At 56.8% G+C, this 27,316-nt stretch overlaps 1 protein-coding gene across 1 annotated transcript in view; it reads right to left on the bottom strand.

The window, feature by feature from the left end:
- Positions 1 to 25,991, bottom strand: part of SEC14L1 (SEC14 like lipid binding 1) — a gene marked incomplete at both ends in the record, with an annotated part of 35,105 nt that extends 9,114 nt beyond the window's left edge. Inside the window, 6 exons of the mRNA XM_084236724.1 lie at positions 1,312 to 1,421; positions 2,533 to 2,767; positions 3,539 to 3,667; positions 4,654 to 4,785; positions 4,870 to 5,019; positions 25,929 to 25,991. Of these exons, the coding sequence (XP_084092850.1) occupies positions 1,312 to 1,421; positions 2,533 to 2,767; positions 3,539 to 3,667; positions 4,654 to 4,785; positions 4,870 to 5,019; positions 25,929 to 25,991 (819 nt within the window). The remainder of the gene's footprint in view (positions 1 to 1,311; positions 1,422 to 2,532; positions 2,768 to 3,538; positions 3,668 to 4,653; positions 4,786 to 4,869; positions 5,020 to 25,928) is intronic.
- Between the last annotated feature and the right edge of the window lie 1,325 nt (positions 25,992 to 27,316).

Raw genomic sequence — 27,316 nt, 5'->3', positions numbered from 1 at the left:
TTGAGAGAAAGAGAAATTTCTGAGCGACATCAAAAGGCACAAAGGGAGTAACACTCTCAAGCCCACCTCCTCGAGCGAGCTGCACCACTCCACTGCTTAAAACTGGCTGCCACAGAGAGACCCCCCGCGATGTCTGGAAAATCAGCATTATTCATCTGCATCACCATCTCAGCATTCCATTTTAGTTTCAGCAAAGTGCAGCAAAGGCATAAATAATTTCTTAAACCTCAAATGCTTTAGGGCCTCCCTGGGGGCACAGAGTTTAAAGCCTCAGAGCCATCGCAGCCACTGCAGCATGAGTTCGATCCCCGGCCAGGGAGCTGACCCACAGGGCGCAGCAGACCTCTCCTGACTCCCCGCTGCTCCCCTCACAGTGTATGTCAGTAGATCCGCCTGTTCTGCTCCCCACTCTGTCCCTGGTGAATCCTCTCACCCCCGCACCTCTGGCCTAAACCCCAGTTCTTCTATGCATAAACAAATTACATCTTTAAAAAAACCCCACAAATATTTTAATTCACTATGGACGACTGTGCTCTACACACTTTCCTGTATATATATTATACTTAAAAAGTTAGAATACAAAAAGTGATGTTGGTTTTGGGGTGCTGGTGGTCTGACACCAGGGACCTCCTAGACTCTCCTCCCACATCAGCAGGCAGGCGGGCGCCCGTGTCCGAGCCTCGTGGGGATGCAGCACCCTCCCGCATCACTGCCACTCAGAGGACCACGTTATGTGGAGTAAGAACAGGGTTCTGGAAGCAAATGGCTTTAAATCCTGCCTCATCGCTCCTGGGTACAGGGCCTTGGGCAAACTTCTCTGTGCCTCAGTTTCCTCATGTGGTAACAGGGCAATTAAAAACAGCCCCAGCCTCTCGGGCTGTCGAGAGGGTTGAATGAAGCGCCTACAGCAGCGTCCAGCGCGCAGCAAGCAGCAGGACCAGCCACGTGATGTGCCCGCTGCCCGACATGGTACAGCAGTGCCCGTCACAGACCCACCTCTGCTTGCCGCCAGCCCCCGTGCACGAGCAATGCATTGTAGATCAAATTGCTTAGGAGGCTAAAATTTCACCCAGAAACTGAATATGAAGGTTCAGACATTTCTAATCTCTGGACAACCTGTCAACTCCTTCCGAACCTTTTGAAGCGAAGTGTGGCCTGAACCCCAGCAGAAGAAACCGTTGGGCTGCCATCACGCTCTCAACCCAGACATGCAGCGCAGCACACGGGGCACCCCCACCAGCCCCCTGGGCGGTGGCAGGAACGCCTGATCAGAAGCGGGACACACAGCAGGACACGCGTGCCAGTGCTCACCTTGCCCTTGTGGGTTTCCTGGAGCCACTGGCGAAGGCGGATCAGGCAGCTCTCCTGCAGCGGCGTCAAGTCCCCCAGGTAGCGCTTGATGTAGTCGGCATCCAGTTTGTCTGGAACACAGGTCACACGACGTCACTGGGACAGGACAGGAGCGAGGCCCCCACGCCCCTGGGCTCAGGGAAGGCGTGTGGTGTTGATTCAGCGGGGAGAGCGCGGCCCGGGAGCAGCCGGGGTGCAGCCTCCCGAGGGCCCGCGGGCAGCCTGTGGGTGGAATCACCGACAGAGCCGAGGCCAACGTGCTGTTTGACTCCCGCTCCCTGATTACACTGGGTCACCTCTATTTACTGGGTCACCTCTACTTGCAAACCCTCAATCCTATTCCAGGTAGAATGAGGCAACGACTACCTTTAATGCCTTTTCATTCAGTTATATAGAGATGCACCATGTGAAATAAAACTGAAATCAAACAAATGCATCTAAACCTACTTCAAATAGCACTACTACGTCAAGAGTACAAGCTTTCTTTTTCCTGATAAGGCAACAAAGTGGAAAACAAAGAAAAATCTGCAAAGGAAAATCCACAAAGTAAATAATAAAACATCTTCCAATCAGTTTAGGTGTGCGCCCCGCCGGAAGCTAACAGTGCGTCAGCACGGGGACCCCTCACAAAACGCCTGGAGCGCTGGATGGCTTCCCAAATTTTTATAATGGGCGTCACTCTGAGAAAAAAATTGCCTATGTGGGCGCGTGAGGGAGACCCACAGGGCAGGGGCTCAGAGCATAGAGCTGCAAGCAGGCCCCGGGGGCCTGGCCCCAGGCCCGCACCCCTGTGACCAGGCAGCTCCCACTCCAGGCGAGAAGTGGGCCCAGCGTCCGGGAAGTGCTCGGGGCAGGCCCGGCAGGCAGCCAGCACCGCGTGCTTGAGGCTGACACCACTGCGGCCTCACAGCCCCTCCAGACACCATCCTCCAGAGTAAGAAAGACACATTTCCTGGTTTCGATAAAAGAACAATTCACTCTCACCCTTGTTGCCCCTTGTGAAAAACACAAAATGCTAAGTCTTCGTCATTCCAAGAAAAAAGCGCAACGAGCGCACCCTGGGGCGAGAGGAAAGGGCAGGATACCCAGTGTCCCCTCCACCCCGAGACCGCGGGAAGCCCCGAGGCAGCAGGCCAGGCAGGAAGGCCCCAGGGAACAGCGCGAAGCATCGTTCAGACCCACCGTCAGGGGTCCCCGCCACGGACTCGGCCACCCCAGTGGGGCTGCTGAGGGCCTCACTGCTCAGCCCCTCCTTCTGGGCGGCGTCCGGGGTGACGGCGGCCGAGGCCACGGCCTGCTTGCTGCTGGAGGAGGCCGGCTCCGCAGAGGGCGCGGCGGCAGGCGGGGTCCAACGGGGCACGAAGGTCACGCCCTCCTCCTCCAGCTGGCGCAGGTAATATTCAATGATCTCCTTGCCCTGCGGGACAGAGCCAGCTTTCAGGTGCGTACACAGCGCTCAAGTCACTCGCTCCTACCGCCTCCAGCCCACGAGCGAGAGGTGAATCACTACAGAATGAACAGGAAGAACCGAAGGCCTTTGTGGTCTTATTTTTCGTAATTACTTTAACTTTCTCTCCTCCCAAAGGCCTAGGAAATCACACGGAACTTCTGCTGTGACGCGCGGAAGCGCAAATCCGCCCCCGCGCTCGGTGTGGGCGTCCCGTCCCACCCAAACCCTCCAATGCTGCGGAAAGTGGCGCATGGGGGCGCTGCTGAACCGGGCCGAACCACCCCTGGAACCACCAGGGGGCAGGGGGCCGGTGGGGGGCCCCAGGGCCTTGGGAGGCTACTGGCATTTGGGTGGCGGGCCTGCTGCGGCAGGCGTGGCCCGCACAGGGAGACGCAGGGCGGTGTAAGCCAGGGCTTACGGCTATTTAAAAAAACCCTGTTTGAAATTCAAAAACCCAGCACAAAAACCCACCACATGGTGCATTTCCAACCAGACTCAACAGCAGTGAGGGTGGACGTGAGAAGCCACCACCCGAGGGAGGGGGACCCCATCCTGGGCTGTGTGCCCTGAGGGTCCCTGGGGAGGAAGCTGGGGTACGGGCAGCAACATGCTCCAAGCCCAGCTGGGTGTCAGGCTCGGGAGCCACAGTCAGCGCCTCTCCTCTTCCAGAAACGGCCAGGAGCCTGGCCAGCCCACCCACCTCCCAGAGGTGTGACACCCTGGAGCCTCAAGACTCGCCTTTTTGATGTTGCTGGTGTACTGTTTCATCGCGATTTTTTCTACTGTACTTTCAAATCCAAAAAAAGACTTAATATCTAAGCTTGCAGACTGTTCAAAACAGGTCCAGTCTTCATTTTCAGGGTGAACCTGCGGGTGAGAGAGCGCTCCCGGTGACGCTGCTGGCAAGCAGGCTCTCCCCAGACCCCTGTCCGCTCGTCAGTCAAGCGGTGACCAGAGAAAAGCACCAAGTTACTCCAGACGCCGTGACCAAGGAGATGTAGGGAAACACTGAGATCCAGTCACAAAAAGGCCAAATGAGGTTCAAAACTACTCTGCGCAGGACTACAGGAGAGGCTCGTTTTCACTTAGCTCACTCATTCATTCACCAGATGTGCCGAGCGACGTTCGCCATGAGGAACAGAGCCCCTGTGGTAAGCTCAGTCCCGAGGGGCAGACGCTGGCCACCAGCATAAAGGACAAGAAACTACATGGCAGAAGGTGAGTGTTGTGGCGAAAAGGTGGAGCAGGGCTGGGGGGCAGCCTGCAGAATTAAATAAGGCCGGAGGTCTGGCTTCACCCAGCAGGAGGAAGGAGGGAGGAGTCAACAGAGGGGCCCGGAGCAGAGGCGCTTGGGGAGTGTGGCTGTGTGGTCAGCGGGGGCGGGAGCTTGTGCAGGGCCGGGGCGGGGTGTGGCAGGGGGAGTGAGGCTTGGGGGACCTCCTCTGCGTGGAATGCAGACACTGCAGGGCTTCGGGCCAGACAGAGTCTGACGTGCTGTAAATGGACCCTTTGCAGTCAGCATTGAGGGTAACAGGAGAGCAGATGGAGACTCATCAGGCCCTAACAGTCTGGGGCCAGGAGTTCTAGAAGCGGAGGCTGACCCAGAGGACGGCAGGCAGACAGGCATGCTGGGCTCAAATCAGAGGCAGACAAGGTCCTGGCCCCTCCGTGCAGTTCCAGGTGTCCGCGCGCCCGGGAGGGAAGTGGAATATTATAGAGCAGTGTGCAGACCCGAGCCAAGGCCTCGCTCAGCTACCTCACTGCGGAGACAGCGCAACCCACCCGCAGGGTCTCCCGCTGCTGCCCCAAGCGGCTGGGGGTGCTATCTGAGGGGACCGAGGCGCAGCACTCACGGAGTAGCAGCAGTGCTCGTGGATGATGACCCGGCTGGAGAAGGTCTCGTTGTGGGCCTCAATGTGCAGGGTGCGCTCCCGAGCATTGAGGGAGTTTTTTTGGACAAAATAAACATAATCAACTCCAGCAATCTTTAAAAGAGAAACAGAGAAAAGGGGCAGTTAGCGACTGCATGGGCGGGGGCCGGGGGCAGGCGGGGGATGGGGGGGGGTCACCTTCTTCAGCAGCCGCGGGGCATCGATGTCCAGCTTGCAGCGCCGCTCTATCACGTGGATGGCCCCGTCCTCGCTCTTGAACTCGCTCACGGTGTCGCTGTCCACAAACATGGGGATCAGGGGGCAGGTGGGAAACCTCCGCTCATAAGCCTGGGACGGGTTTAAAAAGAGGAGCTGAGCGAAGAGGCAACCAGACTGCCTGCCATGGGGTGCCCCTCCCCAAGACAAGATCACTTCTCCATGAGCCCCCACACCCCCTTCCTCTTTCATTCCTGCTCCCGAGCTGGAGAAGCCACCGTTCTCCCAGATGCGCACAGAAGCCCGACACAAGAGGAAGCCGCAGAGGTCAGTCCTGAGTGGCCGAGAGGGTCAGGCACACAGGCCCCCAGCAGAGTCCCGCGTCCGAATGTGCCAGCTGCAGGTGACAAACAAGCAGAGGCAGCTCGAGGGGAGGGAGCCTCTCCACAGGTGTCCTGGAGACCCCGCACGTGCGGGCCAGGCTGGGGGCCTTGACCAGACCTCACACTACATGTAAGAATTAACTCATGATCCAGCAATTCCACTCCTAGGTGTTTTACCCAAAGGACACAGAAACATGAATTCAAGGGCCTCCCTGGTGGCGCAAGGGGTTAAGACACAACCTATAAAGCTGTTCGCAGCCTCTGCAGCACAAGTTCAATTCCCCGACCGGCCAGGGAGCAACCCACATGGCACAGCAGACCTCTCCTGACTCGCCCGCTGCTCCCCTCAGCTGTATATTTCAGTAGATCCACCCGTTCTGCTCCCCACTCTGTCTCTGGTGAATCCTCTCACCCCCCACACCTTGGGCCTATACCCTAGCTCTTGTATGCATAAATAAATAAATCTTAAAAAAAAAAAAAAGAAACATTAATTCAAAAGGGCACCTGCATCCCTATGTTTATAGCAGCACTATTTACAACAGCTAAGCTATGGAAACAACCCAAATGCCCCAAAATAGATGCCTGGATCAAGATGTGGTACATATACATGATGGAATATTACTCAGCAATCAAAAAAGATAAACTCATGCAATTTGCAAACATGGATGGAGCTGGAAGGGATCATGCTCAGTGAAATAAGCCAGAAAGAAAAAGAAAAATACCGGATGGTCTCCCTCATAGCAGGAATTTAGAAAACCTAAATAAGAGACCACGAAAAAGACGAATTATACTAAAGTAAAATCAAAATCAACAAGCAACTATAAACCAGAGACACACTATTGGGGGAGGGTTAGGGTCAAAATAAGAGGGGTGGGAATTGTATGGGGACTATAACCAAGATGAAAATGCATACATTGTGCAAAAATGAAAATGTCGTGAAAAATATATAAAATTAAAACATTTAAAAAAAAAGAATTAACTCAGACTCCATCCTGGACTTCACTGCAAAGGGTCAACTATAAAACCAACAGGGGATAAAGCAGGGAGAAATACTGGGGAGCTGGGCATAGGTAAGGAGCAAAATAAATAAACAGAAAAACAAACCAGACTTTGCTCCACTAGAGACCCTGTTAAGAGGCTGAAAACACGCCTCAGGCGAGAGGAAGAGCTCACAGGCCGACCGAGGGCGAGTTCCCCCACACACACATGCTCCAACAGCCTCACAACACACAGCTCACACCCGAAAATGGCTCAGACTGTGAGTGAGCTGTGCTGTTTTCAGAATTAAAAAAAAAGGATTCTACCGGAAAAATTCAAAGTCAAAAATAAGGCAAATGGTCAGAGGACACAACAGGCACTTTCTCGAGGAGGCCGGCAGAGGAGCGCGGGGTCCCCGGGCGGGGCGGCGCCCGGCCAGATGCCGGTGAGGGCGCGGGTCCCGGTGTCGCCACTTCGGAGAGGAGGCGGCTCTTGACGACCCGCAACGCAGCGACCACGCGGGGACTGGGCAGCAGCCGCCGCATGAGACCCTCCAGGGGAGGCAAAGTGCCGCTCCCGCCAAACCTGGCCGTGGCGCCCCCCGCTGCTCACTCAGCATTGGCCAGAAGGGGGGGACCTCCCAGACGCCCCCGCGTGCCCAGCAGCCACCTGCCGCGCACACCGTGGACCAGGCTCCAGACCACAGGGAAGGCCCGCACGCCGGCAGCCTCGTCCCCTGAGAACAGAGCGATGGCCGCCAGGGGACCGGGGCACGGGCGCGCCGGCAGCAGGAGCAGCATTAAAAGGCCCCCAGGAGGACACCTGGGAAGCGTCCCGACCCAGACTGTCCCGGCGTGCAAACGGGGGTGACGCCCAGTGTCCAGAGCGTGCGGCCTCCCTCGCCCAGCTGCTCTGCCCACACAACCCACTGAACAGTGTTGGAAGCAACAGCCCAAGACGCAGCCTTTAAGCCCAGCCCCACACGCTGCTTGCGAAAGCAGTCACAGTTAATAACGCACCGTGAAAACTAAACTCTGTGAAAACGTGAGCCCTTTTACACTTACAATTCTGCTAGTTACAGTACACTTTGTCCATGCAAACACCCACTAGCAAGGCAATGTGATTAGCTCTTTTTAAACGAGCTAAACACCCTAGGCAGGAGGCACAGCCGCTTCAGGTGAGTGCCATCCTGAAACCACCGTCCCTCCCGCATGGCTGGTCTCCAGTGGGACCCACAGAGCAAGTCACAAGAATAGCCTGGAAGCCCACCGGGAAGACCCAACAAGAAAGCCCCAGGATTACGTAAAGCGAAAAAGAATGACGCAAAAATACTATGTCCCAAGCTAATGCCCTCTAAGATCAAACAGGCTGGAAGTTTAAATCATGAATTTCATCCGAGAAGAGCTCAAATTCCTCTGTCCTCACAACACACTTTTCCCGGCGATGTCCGGTCTGGAAAAGGGGGGCTCTCACCGCTGGTGCTACGAGGTCAGGAGGGCCTCTGAGCCTGAGGGGGCACCACAGCACCCCACCAAAGAGCTGCTCCCTTTCCTGGGGCCATCACACTACAGTGTGGTCACGACCACGACCACAGAGGCACAGGTACAGCTGACAGAGCAGATGGTGAGTTGCTCACACACACATTATCAAAAAGTTTGCAATTCCAGGGCCCCCCTGGTGGCACAGGGGTTAAGTCTCAGGCTATCAAGCTGTCGCCAGCCACTGCGGCTTGAGTTCAATCCCCAGCCAGGGAGTGACCCCCACGGCGCAGCAGACCCCTCCTGTCTCCCGGATGCGCCCCTCAGCAGTGGATTTCAGCGCATCTGCCTGTTTTGTTCCCCACTGTCTCTCACCCCCCACACCTCTGGCCTCTACCCCAGTTCTTATATGCATAAATAAATCTTAAAAAAAAAAAAATTCAAAAAAACAGTAACTTAAGCTAAAAGAGTGATTTTTATTTTTTTTACTTTATTCTTAAATGACCAGTTAGGTGAAGCCACGTGAGCCTCCTGGCCTTCCCCTGCCTTTCACCCGCTGATTCTTAGGGGGCGGCTCCTGTTTCAGCACAGCCGCCACGGGAAACCCGCTCCACGAAGATGCAGCAGCATCGAGGGAGTCCATGGCGACCTCAGCCGAGAGGCGGGGCTCGGCCACCTGAGCGAGAGCTGTGTCTCCAGAAACTGCAAGTAGCCGCAACCCCGCCCAGCCCCGCGGCCCCCAGGACACGGTCGGGAGACCGTGGCCCCGAGAGCATTCAATGTTATTCATTCATTCAAAGCCCTCGGCTCATCGGTGACTTGCTCAAAATCTACACGCGTGGGCTTCGATCCAAGGATGATGCTCTGCAAGAAACTTCCTACCGATACAATTTATTTCAATCAAATAGGTTTCCAATTTTTTCACAAATACCTTTAAGCATCTCAGAGAGGCGTGAGCCAACTTGTGTAAAGGGGCAGACAGTAAATACTTCCAGGTTTAGGGGATTCTGCTGTAAATGCTCAACTCTTGCCTTTTTAGGACAAAACCAGTCAGACATAATGGAGAAAACGACACGGCCATGTTCCAACACACGGACGCTGGAACTGGAATTTCATGTACTTTCCATGTCAGGAAACCGTCTTCTGGGTTTCCCCAGCCATTCGCACATGTGAAAACCACCTTTGGCTGAGCAGTAAGCGGGTCCCCACTCACCAGAGTCTGCCCACTCTCGACCTACGCATTTAACTGTAACAGGCTCCATTTCACTCCTTTCTCCAGAAAGAATCAGGTTATTACCAGCCAGTCGGCCCTTAAGGAGCAAGAGTTAGGAGCGCGCGGATGCTCACCTCACATGTCTGCATTTACCCGAACTGCTCTCCGTTATTTAGCAGGGTCCCAACAGCTGCACACCTAATTTACACACGCACACACTTAACAATATGCACTGAACCCGGAACAGCAGCAGGGAGGAGGCAGGAGAGAGAGGGAATGTGAGTAATGAAAAGAACACCCACATTTCACTCAATGGACAGGCTCCAGCACTGGCCACAAGTGGACATTTAAATTCAATTACAAATAAGTAACATTAAAATTCAGCTCCTCAGTCTCGCTAATCACATTTCAAGTTCAGGGCGTTGCTCTGGCATTATTCCTGGCCGGCGTGAGCGAGTGACTCCGTCCCGAAACAGACACTGCCCGGCTGAGGCTGCCCTCTGCCCTGGCCGCCGTCCGCAGAGGTCCCCGGGAGGTCGCTGCTCACCAGCAAGTCTTGGGATGGCCTCTCTCCCTGAAGCCCCGAGACACAGTCATACTTCCTGCCAACAAATCACACTAGCGTGTGTTTCAAATCTGTTTTATCCACCAGGCTTTTATTTTTTTTTATTTTTTTATTTTTTTAAAGATTTATTTATTTATTTATTTATTTATTTATACAAGCACTGGGTACAGTCAGAAGCGCGGGAGGGTGAGAGAATTCACCGGAGCCAGAGCGGGGAGCAGAGCAGGCAGAAGGACCGAAGGACACTGCTGAGGGGAGCAGCGGGCGGCAGGAGAGGTCTGCGCGCCATGTGGGACCCTCCTCCAGTGGCCGGGGAGCAGCCGGGGATTGAACCGGCACTGCAGAGGCTGCGGGCAGCTTCGCAACCCAGCGCTCAACCGCTGCGCCACCGGGGAGGCCCCCACCAGGCTTTTAATTGAAAGTCCTTTGTCTAGCTGGAGCATAGACAGCTATATCCTCTGTTCAAAAATTTCAGGTTTTGGAGGGAATTTTTGTTACAAAATAGGCTGCTGTGAACGCACGCCATTCAGACAGCCAGCTGAAGAGCAAACAAACCTCAGTTAATTCTTTCAAGGCCAACTGACTGACAAGCCACACAGGCCTCTTCTGACTCTAGAGGCTGCGGGAGAGTCAGGGGGCCTCACCCCCCCCACGCCCACCCCCGCCTCCCACTATTACCACAGGCCCCCTCCCGCCAGCCCGGCCCCAGCGCTGCACAGGACTTGCCTCCCCGGAGTCTAATCCCAGATGCCCCACTTCCTGCCAAGAATAAGTGACTATTTCTCTTTTCCTTTTGCTGGTAGCCGGAGAAGTGTCCATTTTCTAGTTTACAAATGCTAATGCAGATTTTAAAATAAATTATAGGTTGACTCTTGGTTCTAAGAAATCCAAAATCTTGGAGCCAAAAAAGCATCATCTTTTAATGCGTGTTTTCTGCTGCAATAAATACAGAAAACCTCACGCAAGACGACGTGATGAGAGCGGCGGGTGCGGCCACCATGCTGGCAAATGGGCACAAACAGAGACCACACGTGACTGTTTCCGTAAAACCCCAAGAAACACAAACTAACTTACAGCAGCACAAGGTGAATGAGTGGCTGCCTGGGGCGGAGGTGCAGGGGGCAGGCAGGAGGAAATGACAGTGGTATGAGGAACCTTTGGGGAAGGCGGTTCATAGCCGGCGCCAGTCACACCAGCCCACACCCCCCCCCCTTCCTGAGGCACGGCTGACTCCTTGTCGTTTACGCCTCAATAACGCTGCAGACACACAAATGCAGGCGGTTCTCACGGCAGGCCTCCTCAGGGGGGCATTATTTCCCGATAAACTTGATTCATGATGGCTCCAGAGTAGGAAATTCGCAAGTCCTGAAAGGAACGTGCACAGAACCTTTCGTCACAACTGCCAAGACGCAGGAGCAGCCAGGACGTCCTCCAAAGACAAACAGAAGAGCAGACGGGGCCTGGACAGTGGCTGTCAAGCCGTCAAGATGAGGACGAGGGCCTCCCCGGTGGCGCAGCGGTTGAGCGCTGGGTTGCGAAGCTGCCCGCAGCCTCTGCAGCGCCGGTTCGATCCCCGGCTGCTCCCCGGCCACCGGAGGAGGATCCCGCATGGCGCGCAGACCTCTCCTGCCGCCCGCTGCTCCCCTCAGCGGTGTCCTTCGTCAGTCTGCCTGTTCTGCTCTCCTCTCTGGTGAATTCCCTCACCCTCCCGCGCTTCTGATTGTACCCAGTGCTTGTATACATAAATAAATAAATAAATAAATCTTTAAAAAAAAAAAAAAAAGATGAGGATGAGACTTAGATGGACGCTGTTCAGTGAGAGAAGCCTGAGGAAAAGGCTCCAACTGCATGATTCCAAGCAGGGGACGTTCTGGGAAAGGCAAGACTCCATGGAAAGGTCAGGCCTCCGGACAGAACCGCAGGACAGGACCCCCAGGAGGCTGCCCTCGTGGGCACAGACTCCAGTCCACAGCTCCGGCAAGGTGCCAGACAGGCGGGCGTGGGAGGGACATGAGGAAACTATTACCTGCTCAACTTTCTGTAAACCCGAGATGCTCAAAAAAAAAAAAATCTACCAAATATGGGGGAAAAAATGAAGTAAACACCTTGGCCAAAGGCACAAGGAGGTGGGACAGAGACGGGCCCCTGGGTGGGGGGTCAGGGCAGAGGAGTCAGCACCCACGGAGCCTCCCTGTGCCATTAGCACCTTCACAGGGATGAACACAGGGACCTGGCCAGATGCGTCCACACACATCTACCCCAACGAAGCAGTGGTGCCGCAGCCTGGCCCCAGGGCCGGCCCTCCTGGCGGCATTGTCTCAGGGCCGGGGAGGCCCAGCACCATCACAAGCCTTGCTGGGAAGCCTCCGATTTAGTTTTCCTTGAGTTTCTTTTTCTTTTTTTTTTTTTTTTTTGGTGGGATCCTCGCTGGCGGCTGGGGAATGAACCAGCACTGCAGAGGCTGCGGGCAGCCTCGCAGCCCAGCGCTCAACCGCTGCACCACCAGGGGAGGCCCTTCCTTGAGTTTCTTCATCTTCTTCAAGTCGCCTTAGTTTCCTCAGGGCCGTGTTGAGCTGGCCCTGACAGAATCAGAACAAAGCTCGCAGAGCGTGGCCACTGTCCCAGGTCACACCAAGAACCCGTCCAAGAGGAAGTGGGGCCGGCTCAGGAGCACTGGCCGCCCACCAGGTGCCGTGTGCTGTGGGTCAAGGAAGGGCGTTTCTGAGGCAAGCTGCCCTGGAAACTAAAATTTCTCATCTGACGTTTATCTTTTCCACTACACTTTGACGATGCACCCCAAAAAAGGCATGTGTCCAGAAGAGTAAAATGATTATATGCCCCCAATAGCTCTAAAGACACAGGATGTAAATCTCACGTGGCTTTGTTGGAAACCAATTATTTTAAGTTTGTAATTAGTCGGCTAAAAAGAAAAAAAAAAAAAAAAGAAACTAGATGTAAATAGTATCAGTTGGTCTCAAAAAGAAAAAGTCAACAGAAGATGAAGATTAAAATGATCTTATTTCAATTCAGGCATTGAGAGAAAACTATTTCCTTTATAATATGAAGTAGACACAAGAAATGCAAGGACCCGGCGAGTTACATAACTTGCTAGGCAGGCAAGATGCCCACCCAGCCCTGGACGCCCACACGTGGCCCTGAAGACAGACACAACTGAAGCCGGGACGGACGGGCGGGCACAGAATTAACCAGACGACCTTGGCAAGTGTGGGTTACAGGTAGCCCGGAGTCCTGACCGCTAAGGTGTCAGCATTTCCCAGAGAACAGAGACACACAATACTCTTGGAAGAGAAGGGATTCTCATGCAGGAAACTAATTGCTCAGTGCCTGGCCTGGCCTGGACACATGCAGACACTGACCTGAGTCTGCACTCCTGCTCCAAGGACAAAACCCTCCCGGGCAGGCCTGCTCCGCTGCCCACCCCCCATGTGACACGGCACCAGCACGCAGGGTCTCAAACTATTTTAAATTGTACGTTCTTATGACTCTGCCCCCGCCGCCTGCACCCCACTCAGCTACCCAGCGATGGCCTCTCACTGTCATCTGAGGACTAAGACACGCCGGGGCCATGCGACAGCAGCCGAGGGCCTGGGTCGGAGCAGCCGGCCGGGCACAGCCCTCGGTTAAAGGAAGAGAGAGACTGAGCCCAGGGGCAAGTTTCACTGCCCAGCAGAGAACTGGCTCCGACAGGGAGCAGAGCGAGAATCAGGCTGGAGGAGAACCAGGGGAATTTTAAAGCAAAAATCGTAAGCGGGCACCACCAGCGCTCGGAGGGCAAGGGCCTGCGAGCTGCCCGCCCACTGGCAGGAGCCAGGTCACCTGCAGTGGGCAGGGCAGGGTTGAGTTCAGCAGGAAAGGCAAGCGTGCGCACTCCAAAGTGGAGTAAAAAGGAGCCCACCCCGAAGGTGCCGGCTGTGGACAGCAAGCCCTGGGGGCGCCCGCACAGCCTGGAGACTGTGGTAATGACGCCCCCTGTCCTCGACAGCTGCTAAGAGCAGATCTTCCAAGTGATGGCAAGGAAAACTATGTGACGCGCAGAAGGGCGTGCGCGACGCCTGCTGGGTGGAGGGCGGAGAACAAGCCTGCCTGAGCGGCCACTCTGGTATGCGGAGGGTTCTGAGCTGAAGGCAATCAAGCCCCAACAGTCAAGAATGTCAGCGGCCCCCGTCACGGTCTGGAGACTGTAGCTCCAACTCCAGGCAGAGCATCTCCAGAGGGGGGAGGGGAGCAGGGCCGGTGGCTCCCAGTCCTCTCCGAGGGGCGCACACTATTAACACAGGCTTGCTCCTCCCGGCCCAGGCCCCACGTCCCTCCCCGACTCCTTAACTTGGGGTGGCCTGTGAGCCTTCATTTGCCTGACTCGCCCTGCGGTCTCACGTCTCTGAGCTCCTCCACAAGTACAAATAAATGTTTTTCTCCTACTAATCTGTCCTTTATTACAGGGGTGACTCAGTCAAGAACACAGGAGGAAGTTTCTCTCCCCTCAGTGGTTTTATATATATATATATATATATACACACAATACACACAACATTAAGCTACACGCCTTCATCTAGTACACGTTCTACGCAGCTACACCTCAGTAAAGCTGGGGCGTGGAAGGAGAAGAATCTATGCCACAAAGAAGTGTGAGGAACAAACGAGACACAGGCACACAAGCACCCCATAAATGCTCGCCATTAGCCTCAGGCCTTCCCTGTGGCGAGTGTTCTGCTACCAGGGGGACAGGAGTCGGGTCCCCCTGCCCTCAGGACCCAGGCCTGCAGGTTATAGGGAAGGCTTGGGGGCCACTGGCTGCTTGGGGCCTAGCACAGCCCAAGGCCCCGCGACAGGCAGGCCCTGAAGGCAGGCCTGCTGTGGAACACTCGGGGAAGGCTTCCCAGGCCCCAAGTCAGGCCTCCCCCACCCACCCCCCACCCCCCACCCCGCCGCCGCCCCGGGGGCCCACAACCAACACTGTCAAACTGAAGAGCTCTCCAAGTTAAAAACACGGCTGAGCTGTATTTGAGGACCACTTACAAGGCACTCTAAAACCTCTTCACGAGAACCACAGACAAAGACAGACGGTCTCCCACCTGCCCCGGGGACGAGGCAGAATGGACACCTGCGCTGTGCTGACTGCCGCAGGCTGTGGCCAGGGAGGCCGAAGTGCCTGCCCACCCCGCCACTTCCAGACACGCCACTCGGGGTACACAGGGAGGACACAGGACGGCCCCCTTCTTTGCCAGTTGGGTTCATGAAAATACAGCAAAATCTCTACCTCAGAGGAGCTGCTCCTCGGGTCTGAGTGACATAAAACCCCTTGCGAAAAAGAAGTTTCCTGGGACCTTCAGTGCTGACCAGTTTTCACTGGGATGTCACTTAGATATGTACAAACCAACTGAGTGGAAACACGTACGCGTGTAAGACCCCAGTAGCAGCATGCGTCTGCTGGGGAGGAAGACAACTGGGGGAAGACGAATTTCCCTTCCACCCGGGATGGACCGGACACAGGCCCGAGCCGGAGCTGCGATGACTTGCCGCGCCCACTGCTTTTCCCTATTTAGATCTTTATTTGTACAGCTCCTGCCTGCCAAGTAACAGCCTATATTTGGCTCAAACACACCATTTACATATTAATTCCACCTCTGTTCTTCTTGTATTTGCTTTTAACCATTAAAATAGTATTACTTGGTACCCAAAAAATCAACATAAAAGAAAACCAAGTCCTGTCTGAGAGCGCCTGGCTATAAACATGACAGATTCCAGGTGTATTTTTCAATCATCAAAATAAAAGCACATTCACTGACCCCTGCTAGAGAGTTAAAAGGACACCAGTTAAAAAGACAAAACAGAGGTACGCAAATACTCTCTAAGGGGGTCTTTACACTTCAGTGTCTTCTCCATGGTCGACAAGTCCCGGAGGTCACATGTTTCACAGGCAATGCTCACTTCAAGGCAAAGAATGCCTGCCAGGCTCTGGAAGGTTCCTCTTCTCTTACTTGTCACGTGCCTGATTTTATATTTAAAGCAGTCACGTGACTGATCCAAGACCCAAAGGCATCCAAAACATGCAGTGATTGGGAAAAACGATCCCTACTCCATACAATTTTTTGTCTAATGAAGAACAAACTGGGTATATGTGACAACAAAATAGTTGTTCTGCATATTCCTCTGGAATCAAGTTGGATTTGACAGAGCACTGTTTTACCCTCCAGAGTGTAAAAAATAAACTCATGGACTTTAGAAAAGCATTTGGTGTTCCAAGGAAGTGCAGCTGTCAGCTTTCAAAGATGCCATGTGTTTGCCCACATAAAAGAATGCAATGAGCTATGGAAATATTACCCAGTTCCATGCACCAGAATAAACCCTGCCGTCAGCGGGCTGAGTGCCAGCGCTGGTTTAATCCACCAGGAAAGCAGCGACCGAGCCCTGCTCCACAGGAGCCTGCCGCGCGAGTGTGCCCTGGCCAGCCAGGGTGGCCTGCTCCCGCCTGGCCCCCGTGGGCGTCAGCGCGCCCTCGCGCACCATTCCACAGCCGCCCGCAGGCGCCGACAAACCAAGCGCAATGGCAACTGCGAGGCCCGGGTTAAAGACAGCTGGTAAACAGACGGAGCAGGAGCGGTGCCCTCAAGAAAGCCGTCCTGGGAGCTGCAATCTACCAAATACAAGAGACAAAACCCGAGCGCAGACAGCCGATGACCTCTGGTTGACATTGTAGTCCAAAGCTGGACTTTAAAAATGTACAGTGAGGAAAACAGCCAAAGGGCAGACGCAACCGAGAGGCCGCTGGCGGAGGACCAGGATCACGTTCTGCGTGTGCGGAACCTGCAAAGGAGCCTTCAACAGGCAAGAAACCGCCTCGTGCTGCGTGGACGAGCCGTGAAGACGGACACTGAGTGAACAAGCCCGACGCCAGAGGACAGTCTGGCCACATGTGGAGACACACGGCGGGAAAGGGGGAGTGTGATTTCCAGGGGCTGGGGGAGGCGGCCCAAGAGCCGGTGGCTGACCCAAGGGTTTCCGCGGGGGAAGGAGCCAAGGCCCGCAGGCGGTGGGCGAGGGAAGGCTGCCCGGCGCGGGTCACCTGACTCCACCACATGAATCACTCAGGAACAGCAAGAATGGTAAATTTTCGGTTATGTATATTTTACCACAACAAAAGAGGACTAAATCCACCTAAAGTAGCGAACGAAGTCATACAAATAAGTGAGACAAGTCCGACCGCCAGCGGGAGCGGTTGGTAGCACCCAGTAAGCCATGCACAGCAGCTGGGAGCGGCCCACGGCGGTCTCCCTGCAGTGCAGGTTAAACCCTTCCAAAGAAAGCACAATTTAGTGCGTCTCTTTTACAGTCTGTTAAAGAATCCATTCCTTTCAAAACTTTTAAATTAAAAAAAAAAGTTTTAACTGAACCAACTTTCTTTTTTCCTGTCCCCTTTGCTAGAAATTCCGATTAGGGGGCCTCCCTGGTGGCACAGGGGTTAAGACGCAACCTATGAAGCAATCCACAGCCACTGCAGCACGAGTTCGATACCCAGCCGGCCAGGGAGAAACCCACATGGCGCAGCAGACCTCTCCTGTCTCGCCCGCTGCTCCCCGCAGCAGTGTACTTCGGTCCGTCTGCCTGTTCTGTTCCCCACTCTGTCTCTGGTGAATCCTCTCACCCCCTGCATCTCTGGCCTTTACCCCAATTCTTGTATAAAAATAAATAAATCTTTAAAAAAAAAAACAAGAAAAAAAAAAAAGAAAGAAATTCTGATTAGGCAGCCCTGTAGCACGACTCAAGCGCAAGCAGCACCCGAGTCACGGGGAAGGCCTGTACCTGCAGGGCCCGCCCCAGAGGCTGACTGAGGAGAGCCCCAGGATGGAGAGCGTCAGGTTTGCATCCCCCTGCTCTGTGAAGCCGAGTGAAGGCAACAGTGCCGGGGAGAATGCTCTAAATCCTAACACGTGCCCTGCCGTGCAGCCGGAGATCATGTCAACCCTCGCCTTCAAATAAGCGCCTTAAGCTTGCAGCCCTGGACTCGGTCTTGAAAGCCCACACAGGCCTTAAACGAGGGCCGGGAGAACAACCACGCGGTTCGTGACGAGGCCCGCCGGTGCTAAAGAGCAACTTACACCCTGAGGAAAAGAAGATCGTGTAATAACCCGGGTCTACCCTTGTAAGAGGGCGCCCCCAAGACATGAAACACCATCTATCAAGATTTTTAAAATGAGTTTTACATTCCATGAAAGAACCACAGAAACAGGCCGTTCACACACGCGCGGACAGCCCCGCCGGGGAGAAGGCGCAGCCCACGCCACAGGCGACACTGACCAGGACGGCCTTTCGGTCAGCTACCAAGGAGCACGCGCTGTTCGCGGAACGTAAACCCGCGTCAGATCCCCCACAGCGCCCCTCACGGTCAGCGGTAGCTCAACGAGGGCGTGCTCCGGCCCAACCGCCTGCCTGAACGCACCACCCCAGGGCAGGAGTAACGCAGGGGCACGGCAAACACCCCCCCACTCACCTACTCCTCCAGCAGATCTGCTCCGAGGCCTTCCTACAGGCTCGGGATAAAAAGCCAGAGGGCTGGGTTTCATTCCCACCTCCAAGACACTCACGTGAGTGGAAAGCTGACACGCCTAGCGACCCAGCAAGGCTGAGACCCGTGGAGGCCAGTGGCCGTCACAGCACAGAGCAGGGGCTCCAACAAGGAGCAGGTGAACCTGACCAGTTAGAGTTGGCATGAGAGGAAGAGTGGGTTCTGGGCACTGCAGAAAGGCGAGCTGTTGGGCCAGCTAGACCGTGGGGTGTCTGCGGGGCCTGGAGAGCCCAGAGGAGGCTACAGAGAAAGGAGGGGGAGATGGCGCTGGAGCAAGTCAGAACGTCATCTCGAAGGTGAGGGGCAGCCACTTAGGGATTTAAACCAGCAAGTGGCACGGTCAAGGCTGGCAGCCCTGAGAAAGACGGGCTGGGCAGGGGTGAGATGGGGTTGGGCTTGGCACCCAAGGCCAAGCAGGCCCCAGCGAGAGCGATGAGCTGTGATGAGATGGAGCCACCACTTAAAGGGCAGGTGCAGGGAGATCGCACTGGACGCCAGGCCAGCCTGGGTCTGGCCTCCACCAAGGTGGGCGAGGGAAGGCTGCCGGGAAGACCCGGGGGTTAGGACACACAGCAGGGCCTCGGGTCAGAGGCAGCAGCTCAGAGAGGCAAAAGACAGAGTATCTGAGAAACACTGCCTTGTGTTGTGCTGGGGGTGGGGGGCAGCACTGTGTTTGTTTTCCTGTTGGGGTGTGTTCTTTGAGCAGGGAGGGGGAGGGGGTTGAATTCCATTTCAAATGCACTGAGTCTGCCTTGGGACAGTCAGGGCAGCGGTCCCAGCAGGCAGCTGGCGAGGGGCCTGCAGGCTCGGGAGTCCAGTCCAGGCCAGAGAGAAAGCCTTGAGATCTCTGGTAGACAACGGCGACAGCTGAAGTCACAGGCTTAAATGAGACTGCCCAAGAAAATCTCAGGTGAGAGAACTGGATAACATAAAACAGCATAAACTACCAAAGCGAACACCCATTACTCAGCAAAGAAAAAATACACGGCGAGGGAGGCAGGGAGAGTGGCCCCAAAAGAGCAAAACAAGTTATTATGAAATGAAGGGCCCATCTGCACCAAGGAGGAGAGGAGATGGGGAAAGAACCCAAGGCGGGGCCACAGTGGGCAGAGACCTGAGGGAAGAGGAAGCTCGAAGCCACCTCATCAGAGTTGCAAGATTCCCTTCCGTGCCCGGGCCCACCGGCTCAGAGGCAGGCGATGCGGCCACACAGACGGCAGCACATGCAGAGGCACACGGTGGTTACACTCAAGAAAGACACGTCTAGACAACGTCAAAGGCCAGCGCATGAACACCAAAGTGTACCTTCTGAGGGAATTCCATGCACTAGAGGCTATTACAACATGTAAGATTATTCTGCTGAAAGTACATAAAACTGCTTGTCTCATTCCTGCGCAAGTTAAAAATCAAGAAAGAAGGATCAATTATAGGGCCAGTTAACCTAAATCCTCTCTGGTGAAATTCCCTGTGGATTTAGTGAATTTCTCGGGCCACCGCCCCCCCATCTCACACCCCTCCTCTGGGCTGCAGTGAAAGGCATGTGCCAGGGACAGACTGGACACTGCAGACCCCGCCGCCTGGCACCTGCTGCTCAGACCTGCCAGGAAGGGGCTCCTTTCAAGTGCTCTCTGCACAAAATGCCAGCTCCAGGGGATGGGCTAAAAAGGCCTTCTCAACAGAAAAGGCCAGTTTAAATTGGAAAGAAAATAGTTTGCATCTAATTTGTAAGTCAACTATGCCAAAGGACAGTCACGCAGGGGAGACACCGGAAGGAAGTGGGCAGCAGTCGGCCGTGAGCACAGCTCCGGCCCGGCAGCACGTCTGAGCAGAGCTGCTGGCCGCGGCCATCCTGATCAGCGAGGGCAGCTCCTTCCCAGCGCCGGTCTCCGCGGGAGCGGCCAGGTCAGCAGAGAGCTGAGGGAGCTGAACGAGACAAATGACCTGGTTTCTCTAACAAATCAATGCAACGAAAGGAAACAAGGGGAAGGGAGAAAATGAGAGAATAAAGAATAAGAAGCAAGAACCGGCGGGGGCTGCCAGCCGCGGCGCACACAGCCCGGGGAGCACTGCCGAGACCCCAGCGGGCCCGAGCCGGGGCCCTGTCCACAGCAGCAGGTGTGGTATGACCCGTGGTTATGGTTTGAGAAGAAAAAGAGGTCCTCACTGGCTGGAGATGCACACGCACGTGTTTACCAACGAATGAACGAATGTCTGAAATCCTCTTTAAACACACCGGGGGAGAAAGCGGGGAGACGAAAGGGTACTAGCAAAATGCTGATGCTCTTGGCTCGGGGGGCCGGGCAAGCTGGGCACCTAACTGCATGGACCGTCCTCTCTACCTGTGTAAGCTTGAAATTTTCCATTCTACACGGTTTGGGCATTTTTTGAAACAAAAACAGGGAAATCAAAGAGGCAAGGAGCTGAAACGGATCCTGCTGTCTCTCCTTGAAAAATTTCCTACTGAAGCACAAGTGCTTCGCCCGCGCACACGGGGGTGGTTCAGAGTGCAAAGCACGTGGGGCCGGTGAGGAGAGGGGAGCGGCGGGCAGCCGGGCGCGCCACAGGAGCAGCCACGGTGTGCACTTTCTAACGACGAGAACGCCACTCACGACGCCCAGGTCCTGCAGCGGGACAGGACAGACTGTGGCCAGTGAGAGGAGCACAGTCCCCCCCCTAAAAACTGACTCAGCCCCTCTCCTATCATCCAGAAAGTGGACCACGAAAGTGCTAAATAAACTGGGTTTAGAATCGGCGACCTCAAGTGCAGAGTGCGCGCGCCTTCGAGTAAAAACTGCTTCTACCCCTTACGAGGCTCCTGGAGCTGTACCTTGGCTTAGGAAAACACTGGTTCCAGCATCACACCAGCGCTCACAGACTTGAAAACCATTGTCAGAAAGGACTGGGATGACATCTGGGACGTGACAGCGAGGCTGCTCTTCAAGGAAGATGAAAGTTTTTCGTAACTCAAATGATGCAGGACGCCCACCACGGACAGGACGTGGTCCGAGGAGGAAACAAGGTCAGAGGACAGGGGACGGCGACTCAGACGCGCCAGCAAGGACAACAGCGGCAGAGCCTGGCTCCCCGCCCCAGACGGGCGGCAGCGGCACGGTCCGTGCCCGTGTCCAGGGGGCCCTCGAGAAGCACTCTGCCGCTCGACCTCTGCGCACCCCACCCTCAGCCGGAATGACCAGCCTCTACTTCACGCACTGTGAGGCCCCCTCCGACTGCAGAAAGTGACACAGGCCACGACACAAGACACAAGACGCACCCTGTGAACGGATGAACGGGAGTAAAATACAGCTACAAATGCCCCTTTGATGGGAGACAAACACGCTCCCGGCAGAGCCCTGTGCTTGCACACGCGTGACACCTGTCACCTGGCTCGGGCGGGGGCGAGCGCTGGGCGTGCTGGGCGCTCCACGTCCACACCACCGGCCTCGTCACTAGTCACAGAGCGGGACTGGCCCGAGGGGCCCCGTCTCACAGGGCTCTCCCTCTCCCTTTCACCCCAGCCTTGGTGGGCCCGAGGCTCCGAAGAGGAGAAGCAGTGGAAACGGGAAGGCGAGCGAGCAAGCCGTGCCGCTGGGCTGGGGCGTCCACGCCAAGGGCCTCTGCCCCGGCCGCCCGGACTGTGGGCGCAGCTCGGCGCCACTGCGGTCCTGTTAACAAAAAGGGAACAAGGCCAGGGGAACAAGAGGCCAGCGGCTGGGCAGCCGAAGACAACGTAAACCCCTGCCCGAAAACAGCCGTGCTTCTGCCAACGCCCTTCCCAAGCCCCAGCCCCGGAGCCCAGGACCCCAGGACCCCAGGACTCCTGAGCGTCCACTATCTGCTGCCCCGAGGGAGCAAGAGAAGCCACAGAGTCGGCGCCCCGAGGACCCCACAAAACAGGAGAGCGACCCAGAAGATTGGAGAATGAAAGAATTTAATTACAAGTGAAAACACGCACCTAACACTGACGACAGAGGAAATGGGGGGCTCCTCAGAGGCTTCAAGGACGCGGGCGAGTGGGGAGACTCAGAGCCGGCAGAGGGAAGGGGAAACGCTCAGGCTGGGGCGCAGGAGGGGCGGTGGGGAGTCTGCGCGCTTTAAGACGGCGGCCATTGGCCAAATGGCGGGGGTAGGACATGAAGGGTCACGAAGAGAAGAACATTTCGCAGCCATCATTCAAGTGCTGGGGCCCCTTCAGCGCTGGACACGCCCCTCAGCGTGGGCAGGAGCCCAGGACCCCCAGCGGGACAGAGCCACGGGCAGGGACTCCACGGACCAGCCTCTCCCTCCAGAGCTGGGCCCCAGGCTGGAGCCGTGGGGGTGCCTCGGCGGCAGGGGTCCCGGAGCATCGGAAGGGCTGTGAGCAGAGGGAGAGTGGCGGGAGCGGGCGGGTGAAGAGAACGGCAACATCCCGGCACAGAGAGCACGGTGGGGGGGGGGGGGGGGCAGATCAGGCTCAGGTTTCGGGGGCCCAGACACCTCTGCCCTCACGTGTTCCAACTCGCCCAAACAGCGGCCCTTGGCACAGGGCAGAGGCCTGCATGCCCACGCCGCCTGGGGCCAGGGGCGCTCACAGCAGCCACACGCCTCCCCAGCCGGCCCCCACCTGCACCGCTGGGGCCCCGCTGCTGGCCCTCTGCGTCACTCAGCCAAGGGTCACGAACATCAGCAAGGGGAAAGCTGTGCCTGAAAAACGTTACGTCTTAGAATTTGGGTCCCACCTCAAGGATTTCAAAATGAAGCACTAGCCTAAGCACCCCCTGCTCAGGCCCCTCTCGCGGGGTCACGTGTCTGGGCCCAGAGCAAGGGGCCTCTCAGACGCCACCCACGGGCAGGCCCTCCCCCGTGGAGACTGTCCTCAAGCGTCAGGGGGAGTGGCCCCAGGAAGTGTCTCGGGGGAGACGGGAACCGTTAAAGACATCCCCACCAAGAAGAGCCTTCACCGAAGGCCTGGACCGCATCGTGGGGCACACTCGGCCCCGGCTGCTGCCTGTTCAGCTTTAACTTCCTTCCACACCCTCAAAGGGGGGCTGAGCTGAGCCATTTCTCAACTCACAGAAGGTGTAAAATTCTGGTTTGGGACCAACAGCTAAGAACAGAACACCCTAAAATGCCACAAATGCCTTCTGCGAAGCTTCCAGGCGCTTACTCTTTTTAGAGAGTCCACAGGACATCCATGCCGCCAGCCCCCTGCCCCAGCCCAATGGGGAATCTCACTGAGCCCAAGCGCGAAGACCCTTCGGACATTCACCCCACGATCTGCCCCCGGCGCCTCCTGCCTCGGCCAGTTCCTGCCAGTGCCGAGTTACGAGACTCGCGGCCGAAACCAGGCACCACGTCGGCTCAGCGGCGATGTGTCCCGTTCTGCTCATGGGACCCACAGGTCAGGGCCGGGCCCGGGGTCGGCTCCACAGGCCAAGCTGCCGCACCCACACAGTCACCGCTGGCCCCGGCCGGCCGCCGAGGCTCTCGGAAACACGTCAGCTGCAGCCGCGCTCGCTGTCACTGTGCGCCTCCTCCCTCACTCTGAGTGCACTGACAAGAGTATTCTCAGAGTAGCTCTATCCTGACCCTGTTTTTCCTCAGCGAGAAAATAAAAAGCAGAGTCAACACTGAAGATTTTACGTCATACAATCACTGTGAGAAGAGCGGCAACCTGCACCCCACGAGAACTGCTGAGACGCAAAAACACCCTATTTTCTATATAATTCTGGGAGGGAAAAGGTAACATCTTTCCAGATTAAAAAATACTTCCTAGCAACTCCAAAGAAAGTGACAACTGCCAGCCTCAAGACAAAAGCAAGTTAAAAACGAGTCCATTTTAAAAGACTGGGGGAGGCGGTGGCTCAGAATCGGAATTTCAAGTACTTGTGCAGATCCACGCATTCAACGGCGGGGCGAGCTGCCATTTTGAAGATAATAAAATCAGGAAAATGAGGAAGGGGAACATTAAACAATCAAGTATCTCTTTTATCGAATCCAGCGTTTGCAGAGACCAGCCTCTGCTCGGAACAGAGGGCATCTGAGCTTTCAACTTTTCTTTACTGCCTTGGAAAGAAGGCACCAGGCCCCCAGACCTGGCCGCCCCGCCCCCGCCCCCAGTGGGGCCTTTCCCTGCTTACAATGGCAGCCTTTCCGCACCATCTCCCACCCCCCACTGCCTCTCCCCACCCCACCAGCAGCCCACTGAACAGGCGTGGGCAGCAGCCTCGGCGCCACGGACCCACAGGCCGGCCAGCGAGCGGCACGCTGGTCCAGCCAGGTCTCTCTCCAGAACCTGCACCAGGAAACATGCCAAGAATTGGTCACTTCACAACACTCAGCCACAAGACACCACAGAACTGAACTGGGGCCAGAGCGGGTCTGACCTGCGGAAAAAGCACATGAGCTGAAGCCTCAGGGGAAGGAAAACGAGAAGTGAGCAGAGCGGTCAGTGGCGGCGGGGACAGGCCCGGCATATGGAGCGGGCAGAGTCCCCAGGGTGAGTTCCAGGGATGCCAGCTGCTGAGGCAGGAGCCGCCAGGAGCCAGCTCTCGGCCACTCCCGGGGCCCAGCCCGTCCCAGCTGTGTTCCCCGGGCCCTGCGCAGCTGACAGCCCCCACGACAATGTCCCCTGTCACGCTAGCAGCGTGGTCTCCGCCAGGCGGCCAAAGCCAAACCAGCACTGAGAACACACAAACAGGAAACAAGTCTGTCTGATAAGCCATTAATAGAAAATGCTAAGACTCACCCCCCCTCCCAAAAAAAAAAACCAAAAAAACCCTCACACCTGACAGAAAGGGGATACGAGCAATGGAGGGAAAGGCTCAGCCTCTTGACAGAAGTTGGGACACTCATCAAAACGGAACAAATGCACATGGAACGTGTGTGGCTGTTGTCGTAAACTGCACCTCAATTTTTTAAAAAAAGCTCCCTAAACGTAAATGTTTCCTTGAGAGGACGTGAGTCTGTTATTGATCTGGATTCATCTCGCGCACACGTGCCGCTGAGCAGCAGAGGCGAAACACCTGAGTCTATTTACGTACAGAACAGAAACAGGGACCCGGCGGGGGCGGGGGAGGAGGTGTGATTCTGGCTATTTTCAGAAGTCAGGGCAGAGGCTTGGGGACAGAGAGGAAGGGCGGGCAGTGGCAGTGGGACTTCTCGGGCTAAGCTCTGGTCCCGACCTTGCTTCAGCTGGACGTTTTCCTCAGGTGGCTGCTCGGGACGCGGTCATTTCCTGCACGCACCTTGGCGGGCAGGAAGGGGAAGGCGCGCCCCGGGGTGATCCCGTGAGCGGCAAAGGTGCCTTTGTTTGCTTTGCATCTAGTGCAGTGCTCATTCTCAGTCAAACTCGTGGGTAAATAACCAAGAGATGTAAGCCTCTAGTCATTAGCCTCTTGTGAATTTTTAACATGACTCACGAATTGGACGTGGGGGACTCTGAAGCAGAGCCATGAGAGTAAATTACACCCCGTCCTCACTGCCGGTTCTGTGTGACGGGAATTCACCCGCCAGACGAGCAGCGGAGGGAAGGGCCTGCTCTCCACATCCCTTTTCTGCTTAACAAAGAGCAAAATCCAGAGAAGAACTATTAGTCAGACTCCCACTTCTGTGTTCTCGCAGGGAAAATTAACTCAAATATTACCCCGAGGAGCATTTTTAGAAAACAAACATGCAGATTTTTACTTTCAGAGTCTTAGAATTTTAAAGACATTTTACAAACTCGCGCTACGGCTCGTCGGCACGGAGAGAGCGAGCGCGGCGCGGCGGGGACAAGCAGCAAAGCAGCGTCTGCGCACAGATCACCAAATTCGAACCCTTAAAAAAACAAGCGGCCGCGGGATAAAGCGCAGTCAGTACTCACGGCCATGATCAGCTCGAAGGGGTGCTTGTACACCCGCACGGGGGACTGGTACTTCTGCACCATGGCTGCGCGAGGCCGGCGATCCTCTCACACCTGCCGACAGACACGCGTGGTAACCGCGGAGCAGAGCAGGCCTGGTGCGCACCTCCCGCTCCCCCAAGGGGAAAAGGCACCTGCAAGGGCCCCAATCCCATGCACACTGACGGGGCAGCAACGGGGCAGGCACAGGGGAGCCCAAGGGGCAGGCAGAGCGGCAGCGGCTGGAGGCTGGGCTCACTCCCTGCCTGCCCCATGGCCGTGCTGGGCCCGGGGCTCCGAGCCGGCATCAGCACCAAAACGCTGCGATGACCCATAAGGTTAGTTCTGAATCATTTTGTCTTCAACAACTTCTACCAAAAGCCAAACGAAGGTGGTGGTCCTGCGAGACACTGAGTCTGGGGACACAAACAGCAGCGGGAAAAGGACGGCAGGGCCCAGGCGGGGGAACGGGCCTCACGCTGGCCTGAGCAGCAGGCGATGCCCGCTTCCGAGGCCTGGGGGGACCCCGAGGCCTGCGGGGACGCCCGGGGGGTCTGCAGGGCTGTGGCCCCTGCCAGGGTCCCCTCGGGGGTCTGCACAGGCAGAGTCACCAGCCGGCCCGGCCTGGTGGGTCTTCCCGAAAACTCACTTTTATTCGGGGTCCTCTGGGTGACTCGACTGCCCTATTTGAAGGTGCGGGGGAGACACGCAGCCCGCAGCGCCCGCTGTCCTGTCCGGCCGGAGAACCATCCAGGAGTCTGTCTGTCCCTGCCCGGAGGGCGCGCGGGCCGGAGCCCCGGGTGGAGCGTCCAGCTGGGGGGGGAGACGGGGCGGCACGTTTGGCTTCGGCAGGCGCGTCTCCACAGCCGCGGGGGGGGGGGGCGGCCCGGCCGGGGTGTGGGGGCGCGGGGGGCCCCGCAGCTCGCTGCTGCCGGGCCGGGCCGGGCGGCGACATCGGGGGCGCCCCGGTCCCCCCCGCGGGGCCGCTCCCCTCGCCGAAGGCGGCCCGGCCGGGCGGCCCCTCCCGGCGCGCGGGGACCCCCGTCTCCCCTCGGGGGCGCTGCGGGGGACTCTGAACGCCGACCCCCTCGGGCGCGGGCGGGTCGCGCGGGCCGGGCCGGCGGCCTCTGTTGCACGACAATCGGGGCCACACGCGGCCGGCCCGGCGGGCGCGGGGGGGCGCGGGGGGGCGCCGGGGGCGGCGGGTCGGGGGGGCTGGGGCGCGGGGCCGGGGGGTGGGGGGGGCTGGGGCGCGGGGCTGGGGGCGGGGCGGGGCGCGGGGCGCCTACCTTAGTCGGAGGGGCCGGGCGCGGGCGCGGGGCGGCGCGGGGCGCTCATGCCGGCGGCTCCGCGGGCCGCGCCGTTCCACT

This window comes from Talpa europaea, assembly GCF_964194135.1.
Source record: "Talpa europaea genome assembly, chromosome: 7".
NCBI classification, from domain to species: Eukaryota; Metazoa; Chordata; class Mammalia; order Eulipotyphla; family Talpidae; genus Talpa; species Talpa europaea.
The sequence above is the reverse complement of the archived record's forward strand: the minus strand, read 5'-3'. Positions and strand labels throughout refer to the sequence as shown.